Genomic DNA, 20033 nt, shown 5'->3' with positions numbered 1-20033 from the left:
AACACAGGGGCTCCACTCCACTCTCCACTTACTCTCCCTTGGATTGTGTTGTGGGTGGTCAGAAATTCTTTGTTCCATCCAGAGAGTAGCAAATGTATTTTTCCCTGTAACTTCTCTACTGTTATCATCCCATTTATCCACAGCCCACTTCACTCACCCTCCACTGCACTGAACACCTTACCTCAATGAACAGATTGATCATCATGAATCATTAAAAAAAAAAAAAAAAAAGAAGAAAAAAAAAAGAGAAACAGATTTATTCTTTTCAGGTTGGTTTGTTTTTTTGTTTTTTTTTCTTTACACCTGCCAGGTTGCACGAGACTCTGAACACAACAACAGTCACCAAATGTACAATAAACATACACAGTTAAGTAATAGGTGCGGCCCAAGCAGTCCAAGAGGTGCAAGATCAGGTTGCGCAGGCTGTTTTTTTTTCCTCCAAGAAAATACAGAATCTGACCCAAAATGCCTCCAAGGGACAGCATCTCCAAACAAAACACAGACCTTGCAGGCAACTGAGAGGACTCTGGATTTACACTTCTGTGGGACATAACTTAGATCTTTGGATTGCTCTGGTTTAAATACAATAATACATCCTGTACCTTCTGCACTGCAGAAGTGGAGAAAAAAAACCGTGCAAACTTTGCCATCTGTGCAATCACTGTAGTTCCTTATTTTGGAAGGAAAATCTGTGGTACTTCCATTTCCAGGCATGCTTCTTTTGCAGGCAATTCATTCAACTTGGGACACCAGGAGTTACTTCACCTGGAATCAGGCCAATAGCCCAAGTGTGCTGCTGCTGCTGCAGTGCAGAGAAACTTTGATGAGGAATATTTGAGTTCAAAAAGGGTGTTTTAAAATGGTTTTCTGTTTTAAATAGTTTTCAGTTTTAAATAACTGGTACAACTGTCCTCATTCATGAACCATTACATCAAAGGTGAATAGAGCAAAATAGTTTTTAAATCCCACATCTGCAACATCATTAATGGGAACATATTTGATGTTCAGCTATTGTCAAACTTTTAAGAGTCTTAATTACTCCTGCAGAGCAGTATCCCAAGTATTCCCTGTCTCCCATTTCCAAGTCTGCTATTTTCCTGCTACTTGTAGCATTTCTGGCTTGTTATTAAATCAGCAGCAGCCTGAAGAAAGCCAAGACAAAATTCTCCCTACTCTCTTCCCACATGAACAACATTGCAAGGCCAAACACTGTAATTCTAAAGTCCTTGGCAACATGAATTCAGATTACTTACTGGGCACTGTGGTTGCTTGCCCACACTGCCACAGTGGCTGGGCTGCCAAATCCACAGAATTTAAGGTCACTCATTGCACTTGACCAAATGGGAGCTCTGGTCCATGTTAATTCTACCTGGTTCATTAGTGCTGCAGTATGGTGGTACAGCAAGAGAAGAGAAAGCCCAGGAACAAAGTAATCCACATTTTGGCAAGTCACTTCAAAGTGACCTCAGAACAGTTCTGAGCTGGCCAGTATTTGCCAACTGATTTATCTCAATACTATTTCCATGTCACATTATCCACAGCCCACTTAGATACATTAATTACCAAAGCAATACCTGCTACAAGGCTTTGCCCACAAGGAACAACATTTGCTCTTGTGCAGCCTGAGCGTGGAGTTCTCTCTCATGTCAAAGAGCTTTAATTCCATAAAACCTGATATTGCAATATGTAGTGCCTAATAACATGGGTAATCCACACCTGAATCCATGGGAATACCTATGGAAGAGTCCCACATTCACACTCAGTGCAGTACAAGAGAGAACAAATCAAAAAAACAAGACTCTCAAGTTCTTATGTCTCAAGGGCCTTTAAGACACAGCACACTTCTTTGCATTTGTTTTATAAATAAATGTATCCTGTTATGCACAGATGTTCTGGGATGAGTTTTACAGCAATGAATGGAAATTCAGACATACATGGTATATCCCATTAGGAGTCAATGGAGTTCTAGTCATGTTCTTGAAATCACCAGAATGCCTTGAACAACCAACCAAGACAACCTGTGAAGGAGAACCATGTAAGGAAAAACATATTACATGGCCTTAAAAGATAAACCTTCTCTTTCCCTTTCTCCTGGTCCCTAAATGCAACATGAATTCTGTATGTAGACCAGGTCCATAACACCAGGCAACCCTTATAGATAGCTTTCCATGTCCCATAAATAGTGGTCCACTAGTACATTTCTTGTGTGTTTCCTGAGTCCAGGGCTATTTGTTTTCTGGAACTGTCCAAAGGAATTACAGTGCATTGTTAACAAGGTTTTTTGGAAAATAAAAAAAAAAAATCAAAAAAAAATAAAAATCAAAGTAACCAACTCTCCATCCAGTTTTGAAGAGGAGAAATATGTTTACTTTGAGGTGGCCACAGAGATAACGACCTCTTCCCTTCAGAGGAGTGCTGTGTATCCTCGTTTTTTTCCTGGCACAACTATCTTAGATCACAGCAGAAGCTGCTGTGCAAGTTTAGCTGAGCCTTTTTTTTTTTTCTTTGTTTACAGGCAAAAAAGCAATTTTCCTGGCAAACACTGGAGGGAAAAGAAGTAACGGTGGCTCTGTACTACCCCTTAGGTGCTCCTGGCATTTCAATCAGTTTGTTCCAAACAACATGGATTTAAGACTGTGCTTTTCCTGCTTTCTGGAACTGCTGGGTAAAACACGGCAGGGCAGACAGCATGTAAACAGTTTTGGAGGGCTGGAAAAATAATAATTTAATAGACTGCTTCGGCACATCTTCACAGCTTCATTGTTCAATCCAATCCCCATATGGGGACACCAGGAGCCACTGGTTGGCTGCTGCTGCTCCTTTCTGCAGGCATTCTGCTCATATGGCACAGGGACACTCCCTTTCACCTTGGCTGCTAGAAGCCACAAGAAGCAGTTCTGCCATATTCTAGTAATTTACATTATGGTCTCCTGTTTAATGGCTCCTGTTAAAAATATACATATGACAATCTGCCAGGAAGCCTTCAGTTAGGCAAGCTTTTTCCCATAGAGTTGAAATAAAATTGTCTTCTGGACGCGCTTACATAAAGGAAAAATAAGGGTCAGCAGACATGCCAAAAATAAAGTCCAGGGCCAGCAGAGGTTTCATTTTTCTTGTCCTTTTTCTTAAAAGCTGCATTAAAAGCATCCCAGAAGGATTTTGGGGGCATTTCATGGTCACAGTGAACCCTCTTAAAGCATTAACAAGAGCTCCAAGATTTTAGTGGAAGGTGAGCATATACATTAAAACATATAGAGCCCCAGGGTACCCTCACATCTGGGCTTTCAGGGAGGGGACAAGGACCAGCAAATGGTACCATGAGGCTCTTTCACTCATGCTCTGCTGAGAAAGTCCTGGGTTTGGAGATGTGCACTTCGCTCCCGCCACTCCCATTGGTGGTGGTTGTGATGATGTACTGGGTGGTTTGCTGCTGGTTGCTTGTCTGGGATTCCAAGGGATCCGTGTGGGCTGTGGGCTGGGAAATGCCCACCTGAACCTCGCTGGAGAGTGAAGAGTTTTGTTTACCATCCAAATCAGGCTGACCTTCAGATATCACATAGTGAGTCTGCATGGGGAATATAGAAAATAATTAACCATTCAATCTTCTGTAATTTCTCTGTTCTAACTCAAATTGGTTTGAGCAAGGAAATTAGAAAACTAAGCTCTGTTTCATTTAAATGTATTTGAGAGTAACATAATGCCTGTCTTTTGAGTCAAAGGAAATTGGACTTGGATTTTGGCTAATTTACAAATGGTTAAACTCATTACACAATTAGACAATCACTACATATTAAAATAGAAATTTTCAATTCAACTACTCAGAAAGACTTTTCCTGTATTGCACATGTTCTAGCAGAAGTTGCACTCCCAGTGACCAAGATCAACACAGACCAATGACCTGTCTCCTTATGCTTGATTGCTTACAAGGAATAGCAGGAACTCTTCTTATTTTCTAATCTTATAGATAACAGCTACTGAAATGTTTCCAGGAGTTGTTCTGAAATTTGGTTTAATAGATACTGCTTAATCATAAATATTTTTAAGACTAAGCAGTTCCACTAAATAATTTTGTTCTACCAATGTGATTAAGTGAAGATTTTAAACTAAAAGGAGTCATACATAAAAGAGCCAGACAGCATGAGCCTTTGTAAATGGTTACACACAGACTATACTGTGCAGCCTGGACCTCTTTAGTTACCTCCACTCTGTGCCCTAGTCGTGATTCTGGCATTCTTTAAACCTTCAAGCTGAAGAGATTTATGCCTGATAATATTCTGTATGAAAAAAAGGCTATGATGGTTTTCCTTACCTGAGTAACTGCTTTCACTTGCCCTGCATTAACACTGGTGACAGGGGTACCCACAGCAGTCTCTGTGATCACGTACTGCCCTTGTGGGATGGTCATCATCTGAATCTCTGATGCTAAAAAATTGCAAATTGGATAATCAAGACCTCCAGTCAAACTCAAAGACAACCTCCAAAAATCACTTTAAAGTCTGAAACAGTGGGTATTGAATAGAAATTCAGGTGATATAACGCTTTGTAGAACCCTACAGGCCTTAGCAGAATTATGCCAGATAACACCAGCTGGAGATTTGGCAGTTCATGCAGAGAAAACACATCCTGTTCTCACTCTAAGCATCACAGAATTACCATCCAGAATTGCATGGACATTAGAAATCATCTTCATGTCACACTCCTCTTCCACACAATTCTTTCAAGCATGTATCCAAATTTGAACAAGTAGCTATCTAACACATGGATTCTTTCTGTGTGCAAGTTCCTTGGAATAAAGGAGCCCAGTGTGCTTGTCCAAACCATGCACTGGATCAGTAAGGGTGGTAGTGGAAGAGCTGGTAGACCCATTTACATTTGTCTGAAGCTTTATCTTCTTGATATCTATGAATATTAACCACAGAGCTGAATGAATTCTGAAAACACTGACCCATTTGATAGCTGAAGACATAGGGTATGTGTTAGTCAGACACACTTGCCAGACAAGTAGTAGTTAGAGCTACTGCTGACACTTACAGTAGCTCCGAAATGAATTCCAGTTGCTGGGGAGATATGTGTGCTGGACTGAGGAGCCTTGCTGCTGCTGGAGGGCTTGGTTTGGTGTAGATGTAGTTGTCTGCATCTGTGAGGGACTGAGTTCCTGCTGAGGTTGTTGCGAGGAAGGACTCAAAGGCTGACCCCCAACCTGAAGGAAAAAAAGGTGCAAGTGTTCTTAGTGTAGTAAGAATTGTACAGCTCTGTGCTGTCACAACTACAACCTTCTCATTAAGCAAAAACACAGGATGGGTTCCAGAGCATATTAAGCACAAGAACTCTCCTCTCTTTCCTCTAACTTGCTTCAGTCTATGGCCAATAAGCTCAGACCAGGAAACTGAAATAGTGATATTGCTGCTTGCCAAAATGAGTCTGTGGCAGCGACTAGAGGTTAGAGGCTAAATTCTACCCAAGAGCATGAAGAGTTGCACTTCAAATATTTGAGGAATACCAGTTTCCATTTATATCTTTCAACTGACAAACTCCATTTAGCTGCAAATGGGTCTGTTTCCAATCATTTTTCTCTCCTTTGTACATACTGTTGGAGGAAAAAAAAACCCACACCAAAAACCCCACAAAACAAATACCCAAATAAACCCACAAAAAAACACCCCCATATACCCCAAGACACCTGGGCACTGCTTGATGATCTCAATGATTCTCAGTGAGAATCATTTCATGTATGGTCCTTTAAATGGCAAAGAAAACACTATTCCCTGCATTAGCACATGCAATATGCCAGCTGAGCAGCCTGGTAGGGAAAGCATTTTCTGAAGAGAAGAGGGAAATACCTGTGATGATGACTGAGTTGCTGGTGATGGCTCTGTGACCTGGATGTGCTGCACCTGGATGGCATGTTGGGTGTATGTCTGGGGGTCATGGAGCTGCCCAACATCCACTGTGGAGTGCTGGGACTGATGAGGTGAGGTAGCCTGGGGAAAAAATTAAGCAGAGGTCTATATCTCAAATTATTTACAAAAGCAGCCATGTAAACCTCATCTGAGACACAAGGTCTGGAATAATGAAGCAGGAGCCTTAGTGGAGCACACCTGTTGAACCTTGTTGCGTTTCTTTGCACCCTGGGAGATAAAGTACACTTAATAGATAGAACCATCTCTGTGCCATTACATCTCAGTGATGCCAATGGAAATGACTTGCCTAACATCATACAAAGCTGTGTGTCACACTGCACACTCTGGCTGGACTAAACCAAAGGGTTTGAAAGACAGGACTAGTGTTAATCGCTTCTCTGTAAGCATCTTTCTGTACAACGTATACATACTCGAGATCTGCATATCCAGTTCTGTAGTTTGACACAGCTCTGCATCAAGACAAGTGCTCAGAGGTTTTTAAAGATTTTTTTGAGCAACACTTGCTAATGATATCAATTGCAGTAATTGAATTGCAAGTCTTGGATATTTATAAAATTAAGATCTTGCTAATATTACCTCCAGCAATCAGTGTTCATGTTCTTCTATCATTACAACAGCCACAGTCACGATCAACTGGGGCCATTGTTTAGGCCTTTATTAACCAAATTCATAACCTGATTTGTAATGAGGGGCCAGAGAGAACACAGAATTTCAGATTAAAATATAAACATGTGGTAGTTTCAGCTCCTCCAGTGAGTAACAGATTTCCTACAGCTGCCTGAGATATTTTCCTCTGACCAGTTACTCTAGTTACACTCTGGTTTCATTTTTAGGAGGCTGTTGAGCATCAAGAAAATGAATATTCTAATAGATGCTAAGAAGGGAACAAGCAACCACTCTCTGTACTCCCAAATTTTGGCTCTGACTCACTGAGGACAAGGAAGTACAAATCAGTCTTGAACTGCAGAAAATGGGTCACCCACTGACCCACCTTTCCAATTACTGGAAAACATTCCTAGAACAGACTTGAGCAAGGCCGCCCAAATGGGTAAAACTAAGTCAAGACTGTACTGATGTGTCTCCAGCAAGCTGACCAACGCTGGCAGGACTATTTATGCCTGGTACAAGTGCTTATGAAGGGAACCCTGTGCCTTATCAGTTGATTTATCTGTAAAAAGTAGTGGCAGCACTTTTTGTAACTATTCCTTACCACTCTTCTGTGCACTAGAGCCACAAGAACACACAGGCTTGGTAGAGAAGGGGTCAAAAGCACAGCAAGGTTACCCACCTGGGCCACTTGAACAACCTGCAGCTGTATGTGCTGTGGCTGCTGCAAGCCAGTTGTGGATTGAGACACAGGGATGTACTGGATGCGCTGGTAATCTCCTTGGGGAGTCCGGTAATCTGTAGTGAGGGTCTGGGATATCTCCGTCATTGCTTGGGTCAGTAAATCTGTTGTCTGAGCAGGGAGAGAGAGATACAGATCATCATCATATTAATGTACTTCTTCAGGGCTGTAGTTCTTTTATCTACACTTATGGTGGATCTGGTCATTTATTTACAAGAGCTTAATGTGTACAGAGGTTGGGGTCATAAATAGTCACCAGGGATCATCAACTAGAATTGCTCTCTTCTGTCTAAATCCTAGTCAGGACCATTAACAGCTAACAACATATCATAGTAAAAATAATTATTTTCATCTCATGGCATACCAGTATTCCGTTAAACAACAAAAGAAGTGGTTCATGAACATACTCCACCTTTCTTCATCCCCTGTCTGAGTGACAACCGTATTTCTAATGTGTAAAGACATTTACTACATAACTTAATTGCGTTTAATGAAGCCAACAGCATCCTGATTGAACCTCTCCATTTTCAAGCACAACATTCTTTTATCCAGTTAGTCTTTAGACAGGAAGTTTTAAACTGTGAACAATAGGACTTTTAAAACTACATAGTATCCCTCAACACTGAAGGACACATTTTCTAGTCTTAGCTTTCACTACTGTGGCAGCTGATATATTAACTTAACAGTAGAGAGGTCAGCCACTGGAGATTCATCTTGCTCAGTGCTGTGCTGTTCAAAGGATTACAAAAAGATCTGACTCCCTGAACACAGTTTGATCCAGTCCCCAGTCACTGCTAAACTTGTCCTCTTGATGTCAGGAACTGCATCTCACTTCAGGAGAAAATTCCCAGTGAACATCCATGAGATGTGTACCCCTTAGTTCATTATGTGGAGTCAGTAGGTCTGAATGAAAGAAAGAAATGGATTTGAGGATAAAAGACAAATCCTTAAAGCTCCAGAAAGAAATGAACAGCTCCTGACAGTGCAAAACTGTACCAGACAGGCTCAAAACCAGAAGTGATCTCAAATAATGTCTTAATACAAGTTTAAAAGTGATGTCTGCCAAAAAAAAAAACCAGGGTTACTAATACCAGAAGGCTCCTGTTCTGTGTGTTTCCTTGCACTGCCCTTGTGTGCCTCCAGCCCTTACCACAACAGTTTCTCCGGTCGTGCTGTCGGTGGTGAGAACAGCCGGTGTGGAACTGATGACGGCTGTTGCCAGTGGTGCATGGATTGTGTTTGGCAGCTGAGCAAACTCCGGGTGCTTCTTGCGGATGTGCTGCACCATCTTTGTCTGCAGAGAGAAGCAAAGGAGCGTTGAAAAAATAGTCAGTAACTCTGCTCAGGGCCATGTGAAATCCAAGAGCCTGACAAAACATGGCTTTTAGGTTTCCCTCAGTAAAGCAGCATCAAGATCCACATTATGAGCTCCTCTGGTCAACAAAGTTGAAAACAAGGTTCACAAACCTGCCACTGATTAGAGGCGACACTGAAGTATTGTCCTCAACAGTTTTTTACCCCAACACAGCCAAGTGTTTTATGACATTTTCCAAAGGTCATCTTTGCTTCCCTGCTCATCTCCCCTGTACCTATCAGAGAGCAGTTTCCAAGTCCTTCCATTCACGATTGTGCTCTGGTAACTTTTCAGCAGAAATCTGGTCTATTCATGGAACAGAAACTATTAATGGAATCTTTTGGCCCTAAAACAACCAGACTATGCCTGCACTTCAGAACACAGCATGAAACCAGCACTCTGACTGAGAAGAAGAGAGCTCTTCTTGTGGACATACAGGTGACATAGACCATGGCAAAAGACCATCCCCAGGGAGAGGCTGTCTGAGGCCAGAACCCCCCATACCTTACTGCTGTATTGCTTGGAGCAGTGAGGGCAGCACACTGGAGGGGTGGCAATGGTGCCTGTCAGCTGGGTGTGGGTGCTTAGCATGGGATCTGGCTCTCCTGGGCCTGCAGGACGCAGTTTCCGGATGCTTGGAGGTAGCTCAGCACCAGGATGGTTTTTCAGGATGTGTGCTTTGCGTTTGCTGGCACTCTTGTACACCTGCAGGGCAAAGATTTGGAATTCAAATGGTGCAATCCTGGTGTCTGCACAGAAAACAGCTACCAGTTATCTTGATCTAGAAGGTCTGCATGTTGCTTTAGAGAATACATTTAGTTAAATCCCCAAACAATTACAACAAAAGGCATGAACATACACCTTCCAGTGTTTCATCAATTTCAACAACCTGTAAAAGCAACTGACTCCTTTGTGTGTAGCACAGAGAAGCCTTTTGAGAACATACTGTATGCCACAGCCAAACACCAAAGCAGGACAAGGAGCAATATTTTTGCCATATTTGAAGATCAAATGCCCTATGTTAATTTGTTATGAGGGTTGCTGTCTCTACTTGACACAAAGCATCAAATTGTTTCAGTTCAGTGATCAACATACCTTTCAGTTCTTTTTAGGCACATAACAAACAACTACTATCTAATAATTAAAACTATTTTTTCTCCTCTCAATCAAAAGGAAAGAGGCATCACAGAAAGACATACTGAGGATAAGGACAGTTAAAATACACTCCCTGGTGTATATATCCCCCGTAAAAAGGCCCCCAGGCATAAAAGGCAAAGGAGAATAAGAGCAAGAACCCAAAGGTACTCCAGGAACACCTTCAGGCTCCACTGACCACTGGCAATTACTGGCACATGACCTAGTAAGTAGTTTACAATAAAAGGTGTTAAACACTAACTTTTGGAAGTGATACAGAAGCCAAAAGTACTTACTGCCCAGGAATTATACACAGACAGGATACTTAGTCCTAGGCTAACACAAGACTAAGGGTCAGTGACTGTCTGCTGGATAACAGTATTCAAGTTTTCCAATGCCAAACACAGCAGAAAGGGGAAAACTGCAGCTTTCAATTAGCATTCCACTGCAATGGCCCAAGTGCATTTTGTCGTCTTTTTTTTTGGACAGTACTGCAGGAATGTTGCTGGCAAGCACCTCAGGAGAGCTACAAACCCTGCCAGAGATTTCTATGCAGAAACAAATTTGTTGCATCCAGGACTAGGACTGAGCTATCCTCTGAGGGGTGACCTCCCACACACCTTGTCGCAGTATTGACAGAAGTAATCCCTGTTGGGTTTTATGATGGGCAACGTGAGCTCTGGCACCTCTTCTATTTTCATGTCTGGATGTCTCTTTGATAAATGATTCACCTTAAGAGAAACAGAGAACAAGAACATATTACAGCTGGAAGCCAAATGATTGGTGCTTCTTCCAGACATGGGTAACAGCCAAACCAAAACTGAACAATACAAGGCAGCAGCACTGGAAGCATTTGATGCTGCAAGGGTTACTGTGCACTCATATTTAAGTGCTGAAGGTAAATGTGGTCTTGCTAGGTCCCATTTACAGTTTCTCTAACCAAAATTAGATAGGAAGGGGTGAAATAGTTTGCCAGAACTGTCTTGTAGCTGATATCTGAGAGTGAGATAGTGTAAAGGACCTCTGCCCAGATCAGAACCCCTATGAAACCTTTGCAAACAATCTCTTGCTGCAGAACAGCCTTTACCCAGAGGCAGTGACAAGACATGGCCAGAAGAGGCCCTCAAGAAGGGGGAGAAAGAAAAAAAACGAAAGACAGGAAAACTGAGACAGTAAGGCTGAACGAGACAGTATTTTCATCTCATGTCCTGTTAAATACAGTACACATCAGTCTGCATTATTAGTGTTGAAATATGGTACTGACAACCATATGTACAGCACAGGCAGAAAAATATGCAAATTTGCTGAAGAGGTAAAACACACAGGTTTAAAAAAAAGATGTATCACCTCAACTCAGCTACAAAATTTGCCAAAATTTGTTTCACAGCATCCTGGCTGGATAAGACCAGATTGGACAGGGCTTGGAGCAACCTGGTCTAAAGGAAAGTGTCCCTGCCCATGGCAGGTAGGTGGAATAAGAAGAACTTTAAGGTCCCTTCCAGCCCAAGCCCTTATGTGTTCCCTTGTGTTCCAACACGGGAATTCCATCTTTATTCCTTATCTATTCATCAGAATTGAGTACAGAGGCTGTAACAGCACCCAGGCACTCACCAACATGCCCCTGCGGCGGAAGCCCATCATGCAGAGGCGGCACTTGAACATGAAGCTCTCATAGTCAGTGGACGCAATCCGAGGCTTGAAGGTTTTAGAGCGGCTGATCCGATCAGCCTTCTTGGCCTCTCTCTCTGGGTTGTGCATCCTCTGCATGTGCTCTCGCAGCTTGTCCTTCCTCTGGGAAGGAGAAATTGGGGAGAAAAATGTTAGCAACGTCACAGAAACTGCCATACTGTCTGTTACGCTTAAGAGACACAGTTTGAGTTGTTCAGGGATCTCTATCCAGAGAGAAATTTTCCTCTCAGAAAAATGTGTTCATTCACCCAGAAATATCCACTCCCTCAGTGTCCCATGACAAACTTAGTGAGAGGGATGAGGCTGCTGCCACTGCAGTTTACCTGGCTCACAATCTGCTCCATCTATTCCAGCAGGATTTGGAAAGGCACCTGGAGGCCATGTGCTGACAAGATAGATGCCATGGACACAGGAATCTTGTCCAACAACATTATTAATCCACTGGCATCAGCAAGAAGTTTTTTAACTGAACTGATACAAGCAATGTAACCTGAACACCTGGCAATGGAGATGTATGATGTCCCAGTTCTTAATAAGCAGACAGAAAGTTACTTTGCTATTAAATTATTAGGAATATTTGAAATAAGGTGCTGAGGTGACCTTGCTCCTTGTCCTTCAGAAATGGATGTCATAGCTCACACAGGACACCAAGCAATGCATGCAACTCAAAGGCAAGTCTAATGTGTTTACAATTGTTATTTTCTTTCACCTTTGAGAACATGAGCTTATCTCCTTGAAAGAGGGTATGGAATAGTGGTTTTTGTACTAGTAATGATCCAGCCAAGAGCCACCTCACCTTGAACTGCTTGCCACAAGTGGAGCACAGGAAGTCTTTACGGTCTGAGTGCCGCAGCATGTGGAGTCGCAGCTTGTCAGGGCGGCAGAAAGCCTTATCACACTCTGTACACTGGTAAATCTTCTCAGAATGGAAACTGCGCACATGTTTCTTGACCTAAAATGGCAGATCACAGAAAAATGCAGTTTATTCAAGAGGGAAGCGAGTGGTAACACAGTCTAGGAAACTCTTTGCAATATGAAATTAAAGGAAAATGTTTTGAAAGTGTTGCATATGCTTTAGTTTAAAAAGTATTTGATCAGAACAGTTGATACCTCAGCAATAGTTTCTATAAAGCCATAACATCTTTATTACTCATCTGGATGGGTGATTTGATTTCCTCAAGAATGATTCTTGAAGGCATCAGCTATTGAATAGTTTCACTTAATGAGCAGAGAAAGTCCACAATGTACCATTTGCACAGAATTGCCCTCAAGTTAACACATTCACCTGAGGTTCATTATTTTCCTTTCATTTTTAAGAAACCAAAACACAGGGACTAATTCCTTTCAATCAGACACAATGAGCTGGCAATTACAACTGGCAAAGAAAAAAAACTTAGAAAAACATTTGCTTTTCACATTTTAGCATTTGCACACTATTCCTGAACGGCAATTACTTCTCCATAATATGGGACTATCCTTCACCTCTTCAAACATTTAGAGGGGTTTTTTTCCTCCCCCCAATAAAGGGACTAATGAGGTTTGACATTTGAAATGCAAGCACTACTCAAGAAATGGGTCTCTAATTAAGTCCTTACCATCTCCTAATACTGATCATACATGGAACAACTTGGCATCTCTACCTGTTCCACATAGAAGTATTTCAGTAGGCAGCAGTGACTAGTCTAAATTATTCACAAAGTGAGAAGAGAAAAAAAAAAATCATTGTTAAATGTCACAAATACAACTGAATAGTTGGAAGACAGCCATGGAACTTTCAATCGTTTGCATGGGAAAGTTTACAGGGAATTAAGTTGCAGTCCAGCATTTCTGAATCATCAGCATTCTTCTTTGTTGAACATTTACAGAAGATAAAGGACTTGCCAGGATGGAATTATATTAGTAAATCACTTTCCCCCATTCTTTCCTCTTTAGCCTAGTGAATAGTCTATCTGTTCCTATTACTGATCTAAACTGTGTTTCTATGTTTCAATTTCAGTCAGGCAGCTCAGTAAGACACATCAATTCCTTTGTTCCTAGGAAGTATAATGAATATGTGCATGGTCCATCTCAGTTGTTTCTTACTGGGCATGGAAATAGAATCTTTAAATTCTACTAATGACCTTGTCCAAGTGCTCAGCATAGTGCAGAGTAGCTGCATTACTCACTGCTCCAGTGCAGGGAAGGAGAATAAAGTGCCCAGCTGAAGCCCAGAGGGGAAGTCAGGAAGCAGAGTGTCCTGATCTGTTCTGGCATTTCTTCAAACTGTTCAAATGAATTATCTTGACAGAAAACAGGCAAGGGATTAAAGATGTAAACCCACTTGGTTTTTTGTTCAGTTTTAATGACAAAGGGCAAGGTGTGCTCAAGTACAATCTGAATAAGCAAAAGACAATTCCTTTTCGTCTTTTTTCCACAGAGACATAATAGACAGGACCTCTGCTTCAGGCATTTTTTGGCAATAAGGCACCCACCCCTTCTGCAGCACAGTGCCTTCTAATGCCAGACTGAAGCATCACATCTGATGATTTAGTGGACAGAGCATTTCAGTGTCATAAGACAATGTCTAGCAGTGCTTGGTCATTTTTCCTTTTCAATTTCTGACTGAGGTGGACCCCTGCACATTGTGAGAATGAACTGCTGTGCAGTTACACGGGGAGTGCACTGAGAAACCCACAGCCTTGTGAGAGACCCCCAAAGCAGTGCTTCAAATCAGTACAGCACCTCACCTGGATAAAATCTGGGAAGCGTTTCTTGCAGGTGGGGCAGGTGAAATAGCCATCATTGACATGGATGGCCACGTGATCCTTAAGCAGATCCAAGCGGTCAAAGGACTCAGGGCAGAAAATGCAGGAGTATGTTTTCTGGTCCATATGGAACTTCATGTGGCTCTCAAGGGCACCACTGTTGATGAAGCCCTTGTTGCAGATGTCACAGGTCAAAGGGCAGTTCCCTTCCCGCCCATGGAACCGCAGGTGCTGGTCCAGCTTGTCCTTCTCCCGGAAGGCCTTCCCACACTGCAGGCATTTGAACGGGCGGAAGGATTTCCGGATGAACAGGTGCTGCAGAGCTGCATTCTGAAAGAAGAATCCAAGAGACCATTAGCTTTCATTACCATGCATAGATTCCACGTCCATATACATTGAGGATTAAATATACCCGATGATCAGTGAACCAAAACTTCAAGAAATTATTTTCCATCATATGCTGCCTCTAATTTACAGCAGGGGAGGCTGTGACAGGCAGAAGCAGGGGACATACCTGCAGCTACACACTGAGTTAGTGGAACACAGGGCAGGAGTTTTCTCTCTATCCCCGATTTCTTCTGATTTAGCTGACTTGTCTTTAAGTATGCCATTTTTCTGTAAAATAAAACTAAGCCCTGTCTGAAGCACAGACCTGGGCCTGAGAAAAACTGCAATTCCAGCTGATTATTTGGCATCACATCATAAGTTCAGCCACCACACAAAGGAATGGTGAGCCAGCACCCTGTATTTCCCTCAGGAGCAGGGTTTATGAAATTCCACAGCCCTTTACTAGATAACCTTCAAAAATCACCACAGAGATGTGCAGCAGTGATTTAGTATTGCCTGGAGGATTTCTAGTGGAACATAAACTAAAAAAATGCTGGGTCTGAACTTTTTTACTATTGCCTAAAAGAAGAAGAGAGTTTCAAAACTTGATGCCAAAGGCAGAATGGCAGCTTTATGAGCAACAGGTAAGAACTTGTGGGCAGTTCCCCACTCCTACTGTGCACAATGTCTCTTTGCAGCCCCTATTTTGTTTTGGTGTGTGTTTGTCTTCACTCTGCCTTTTCTGTAACATTTTGTGAGTGTTCTCACTTAGTTTTCTCCCCTTACCCTTCAGATAAATGTTATAGAGCCATTCCAGTCCTGACCCAGCACTCTCTGCTGGAGGAACAGATGCTGCTGGATGCACTGTCTTTAGGAAAAGGGAAGGGGATCCTGCACCTGCATTTCAATATTGGATGAGAACTTTCATGTTGGATACTTGCAAAGCTGGAATTGAGTCCTGTGAAATCCCACAGTACACTGTCACCCATACTGCACTCAAAATACATATCAATGCTCTACTCCTCTTCAAGAATACTTCTATAAACCATTATTTATTTATGTCTTAACTTTTCACGTTGCACACAGAATCTACATCACGATAGTTAGAGAAGTAATGTGGAAGAGCATAAGTTTAGGTTACATATTAGAAGGAAATTCTCAGCTGTGAGGGTGGTAAGGCCTTGTCACAGGTTGCCCAAAGAAGCTGTGGCTGCCCCTTTCCTGGCGGCATTCAAGGCCAGATTGGATGGGGCTTGGAGCAACCTGAGACAGCAGAAGGTGTCCCTGCCCATTGCAGTGGGGTGGAACTGCATGAGTTTTAAGGTCTTTCCCAACCCAAACCACTTGGATTCCACTAGAATATTGCTGACACTTCTGCTCACATGTGTTCCATATGACCCACTGCTCCATGAGACACATTCAATACTTCTGCAAACAAATTTCTCTGGTTTCCCGTCTCCTTTGCTTATGGGAATGTGGCAGCTGACACAAATGATATTTGCTGTGTCTCTTAAGTGCGTGCCAACAGCTGACACTGATTAAGTAAAGTTAGGAGCTCTTCTGCTGGAATGAGGGAAGAGCTTGGGAATACTGTGAAATGCTGTGCGCTAAGAATTAAATTTGTGGACCTGAAAGATCCTTTTCACCATCTGAACTGCAGAGGGAAACATAGACTTTCATTCCAGGAAAGAACAGGAGAGCAAATGTTTTGTTACCAAAAAAAATATTAACACTTTAATACAGGAGCTCCAGATAGGGCTTCCCAGGAGCTGTCATCATCACCATTCTCCATTTTACAAGTGGAGACAATGGGAAACACAGGGAACTGCTGTAAGTCACACTGGGAAATGGAAAGATGGCTATGTGCTGTGCAAAAACTGATGTGCTGCTTGGAGGATTCCAAAGGATATAATTTCCCCGTTAACCACAGGGAGATGCTAATAAAACATAGGTGAAAAGATGTATTTCAATATTCCTGAACTCCACTATGAATTTGAGTTTTGATCACTGGTACCTTAGCAGGGAGCTGACTGCTAATACAGCAGGCCAGACTCAACATAGCCCTGTTGTTATCTCAAGGGCTACAGAAGGTGAAATGTTTTACTGCTCTATCAACTATAAAAACAGAACTAAGTGTTGTTTCATTAGCCTGTAGTATTGATCCAGCACAAACAATTGAGCAAACAAATCCTCCAAAACTTTAAGACTGATATGGCACTTCATACAAGCAATTTACTCCTATAAAATCCACCTTAAATCTACAAAGAACTGGTATGAAAAGAACTAGAAGAATGCAAATCATTATTCAGGTGACACTTAGTTCTGGTGACCTAAGAATGTTACATTGGTGACCTAAAGAATGAATGTAACAATTTATGGTGCAGGGCCAATCAGGAAACTAAACAGGAGTTGGACAAAACAACATGGAAGACAGCGTTGATACTTACCATTGGATTGGATTCAGCAAAAACCCAATGAAACAAGAACTCAAATCTACCTGCAGCTTCAGCTGAGCAGGCAGCATTGAGAGAGAGAAAAATACTTATATTATGCAATGGACTTGAGAAAACATAAGCCTTGACTTCTCCAGGTCACTACAACGGCTCTTTGAATTAGAGTTTACAGCTTTGAGGGTTTTTTTGCCTCAGGAAACACTAAACAGATCTTCACGGTTTACTCTATAGTTAGTAACTATATAGCTCAAGGGGAGTTAAAGGGCAAGGATAAAAACCACAGATAATCTTGAAGGTGTTTTGTGACCTTTCCTGTTTTCTAGGGCTGATTAACAAGGATGCAATGTGCACTGCAGTACCATCATGAGAAGTGAAGGCTTTCAGCAGACGGGAATAATTAGGGCAGGATAACAACAGGGCAGGGATAAGGAAGAGTAAAAAAGTTAAGAAGGGACTTTTTCTAACCTCATTTTACTGACTATGCTCCTTGTTATACAATCAGTTGCATTTCTTTCACCATGAAGGAAGTGACTGTGCTTTCCAAATCATATTCCTATCCCTCTGTTTCTGGTATTAGCACACAGACACCCTACATACTGCCCAGAACTGAACTAAAAACAAATATTCATTGTGGCTGTGGACCACAATGTTCGTCTAATTTTCTACAAGAGTTGAAGGGTGTACCTCTTTCCAATACTAGGGACACAGCTGCCATAGTTAAGATCTACCTCCAAGAAAACCCCACAGGCTGTAGAACAGAGGCTGAAAAATGAACTGTTTCTATCAGGACTTGAACCCTGAGATAGGACAGATCAGTGCTTCCAGCTTGCATGAAAACAGTCTCAGAGCACTACTGTCTTAAGCCTTAGAAAAGCTGAAGCAATTCACAAAGAATGACTGGTTTTGAAAACTAAGTCCTATCTAAGAAACAAGGAAGAATTAGAGCTACACAGGTTTCAGAATCATAACCAGGAGTCAGGACTTTCTACCTATTATTTGGAAGCGAATAACGTACTACATATCTGAAAACCAAATGTTTGCTTGCTTTTATTACGAAGTACATGTTACTGTAGGCAGGTACTGTGGATAGCTGAGTTGAGTGAGTGTTCAGAAGGTGGCTTTTCAGTGCTTAAAAAATTATGTTTGCTGGTTTAGTCTTATCTCAAGTGCTCATTGCTCACAGTCTGATGCAATATGGAAAGGTCTGTGCAACTATCCATCTGCCATTCTGCCCAGTGCTCCAGACTTGAAACATTTCCAGGACTCTGCTGAACATGAGGTACAGGGAAAGTTTGAAAGACTTGAGATACAAACATGTCACTGAACCACCACTGCACTCCTCTGAGCTGTCATCAATTTGTGATGACTTTACAGAGAAAAGATGCTAAGTCACAAGACAAAGAAGTAACTTCAGAATTTCTTTTTCTTCCTACATTCATTATTTCAAAGGATTCAAGTTCACATCTTGGATTCAAAAGTTCAGGGAAATGGCCAACATTTTCTTTTCTTACTGAGGACACTGTAGCACACTGTAAGCTATACATCCCTATGCCCTGTCAAAACTTCAGCATCTCTGTACTCTACTAAACACCCTTCAATACCATTCAGTAAAAAATCCTCCAAGCTTTTAACATGTGAAAATGAAATCACTGGTAGAAACTTGTAATTCAGAGACTGCAAGCATTTTGTACAGTTAAAATGTGTGCAGTCTTATTGTACCCAAGCCAAACTCTTCCTTCAAGACATGCCACAGTATTTCTGGGTAGCAGCAGCATTGGTCTTGCATATACACTGCTGTAAACTGCAAGCAAAATTTGCTCAACATGTTCCTATACAGAATAGTTACACAACTCTTTCCTAATCCCTCCTCATCCTCTAAAAATGAAACCTTACCCCCACCACAGCTGCTCCTTTCCTTAATCCAAAGTTAACACATGGAAGAAAAAGATTTTAAGCTAAATAAACTGCTCTCCCAGTTACAAAGCTTCAAGGATTATTTGCTTGAATCATTTCTCTCCCACACATAGTAGAGAAAAACAGCTCAGCCAGTTGACACAGAGCTCAGGCTCATACTGTTTGTTCGTAACACAGGTTTTGCTCTCAAAGGCAGGGTTTTCTACCCCCAAAAAGGACTTTGTCACTAAGTATCATCATAATAATTACTGAAGCGGATCCAAACTGAGGTTGTGGTTCCTCTTTCGCAATTATTTGAGTTCTGAGAGACACAGATGGTGCTGTGAGCAAGCCTCTAGTCTGTGCCGCAGCACTGCAATTCTGCCAGCTCTTTGAAGCACTCCTGCTTACCAGCTTGAATGGACTGCTTTCCCAAGTCAGAATTACTGTGATGGAATTCAATCAGCTCCAGGTCCTGACCAGTTCCCACAAGCATCTATGAGATACTAGTCCTTTACGTGAGTTTTGTCTTCCTCTCAGTGCAAAGAAAACTGCTAGGAATGAGATGCTTTATTTGGGATTTGGAAATGGACACAACACTGAAAGGAGGACCAGCTGGCCCTGGCAGGCAGGCCTGGTATTCCCCGGGTTACAGTGGATGCAATTCCCCATCCTCTGTGCTTACCCTGATGCGCTTTGCTCGCCTCATGTCATCTGCTGTCATGGTGCTCTGTGCGGGCACTGTGCTCCCCTCGTGCTGCGGCTGGACGTGGAGTATGTGGTTTTCCTGCTGCTCCAGTGCTGCTTGTGGCTCTGGTGGCACTGGAGTCTGTTCCTGCTGCTCCAGCCCATTCAGTGGGGCTTGTCCAGCCTCATCAAACTGCCCCTTGCTGGAAAAATGCAGCAAGTCCTGAAATCGCAAATCATACAACCAGTGATTATTCCCCCCACCCACTGAAAAACACTTTGATAATACTCAGTAGACAACAAGATTTGTATATATTTCATCACAAGCTATAAACAAAACAGTGTAGTGTCTACACTAACTCCTACAGTTCTGCTGTGTCCGCTGCACATCACTTTCACCTACAGCAGCATCACCCAGAGCACCAGGGAAGCAGTGCTGCAGGTGGGCGACTCTCAATGGGCCATCCCTTTGACTGACCAGTC

At 42.2% G+C, this 20033-nt stretch overlaps 1 protein-coding gene across 10 annotated transcripts in view; it reads right to left on the bottom strand.

Moving 5' to 3' along the window:
- Positions 1–235: 235 nt before the first annotated feature.
- Positions 236–20033, bottom strand: part of PRDM10 (PR/SET domain 10) — a 44066-nt gene continuing 24268 nt past the window's right edge. For 9 of the 10 annotated variants that reach the window (XM_033519708.1, XM_019008916.2, XM_015649701.2 and 6 more), the window contains 12 exons: positions 19549–19773; positions 14173–14520; positions 12243–12398; positions 11369–11548; positions 10378–10488; positions 9128–9328; positions 8420–8563; positions 7210–7380; positions 5841–5981; positions 5032–5200; positions 4310–4422; positions 3099–3565 (listed from right to left, as the gene is read on the bottom strand). In XM_033519708.1, the coding sequence (XP_033375599.1) occupies positions 3329–3565; positions 4310–4422; positions 5032–5200; positions 5841–5981; positions 7210–7380; positions 8420–8563; positions 9128–9328; positions 10378–10488; positions 11369–11548; positions 12243–12398; positions 14173–14520; positions 19549–19773 (2196 nt within the window). In that variant the 3' untranslated portion in view covers positions 3099–3328. Of the gene's footprint in view, positions 3566–4309; positions 4423–5031; positions 5201–5840; positions 5982–7209; positions 7381–8419; positions 8564–9127; positions 9329–10377; positions 10489–11368; positions 11549–12242; positions 12399–14172; positions 14521–19548; positions 19774–20033 lie in introns of all 10 variants that reach the window. The other variant, XM_015649702.3, reaches the window with a different exon arrangement.

This window comes from Parus major, chromosome 24 (assembly GCF_001522545.3).
Source record: "Parus major isolate Abel chromosome 24, Parus_major1.1, whole genome shotgun sequence".
Classification (NCBI taxonomy): Eukaryota; Metazoa; Chordata; class Aves; order Passeriformes; family Paridae; genus Parus; species Parus major.
This window is presented reverse-complemented; position numbering and strand designations above follow the sequence as displayed.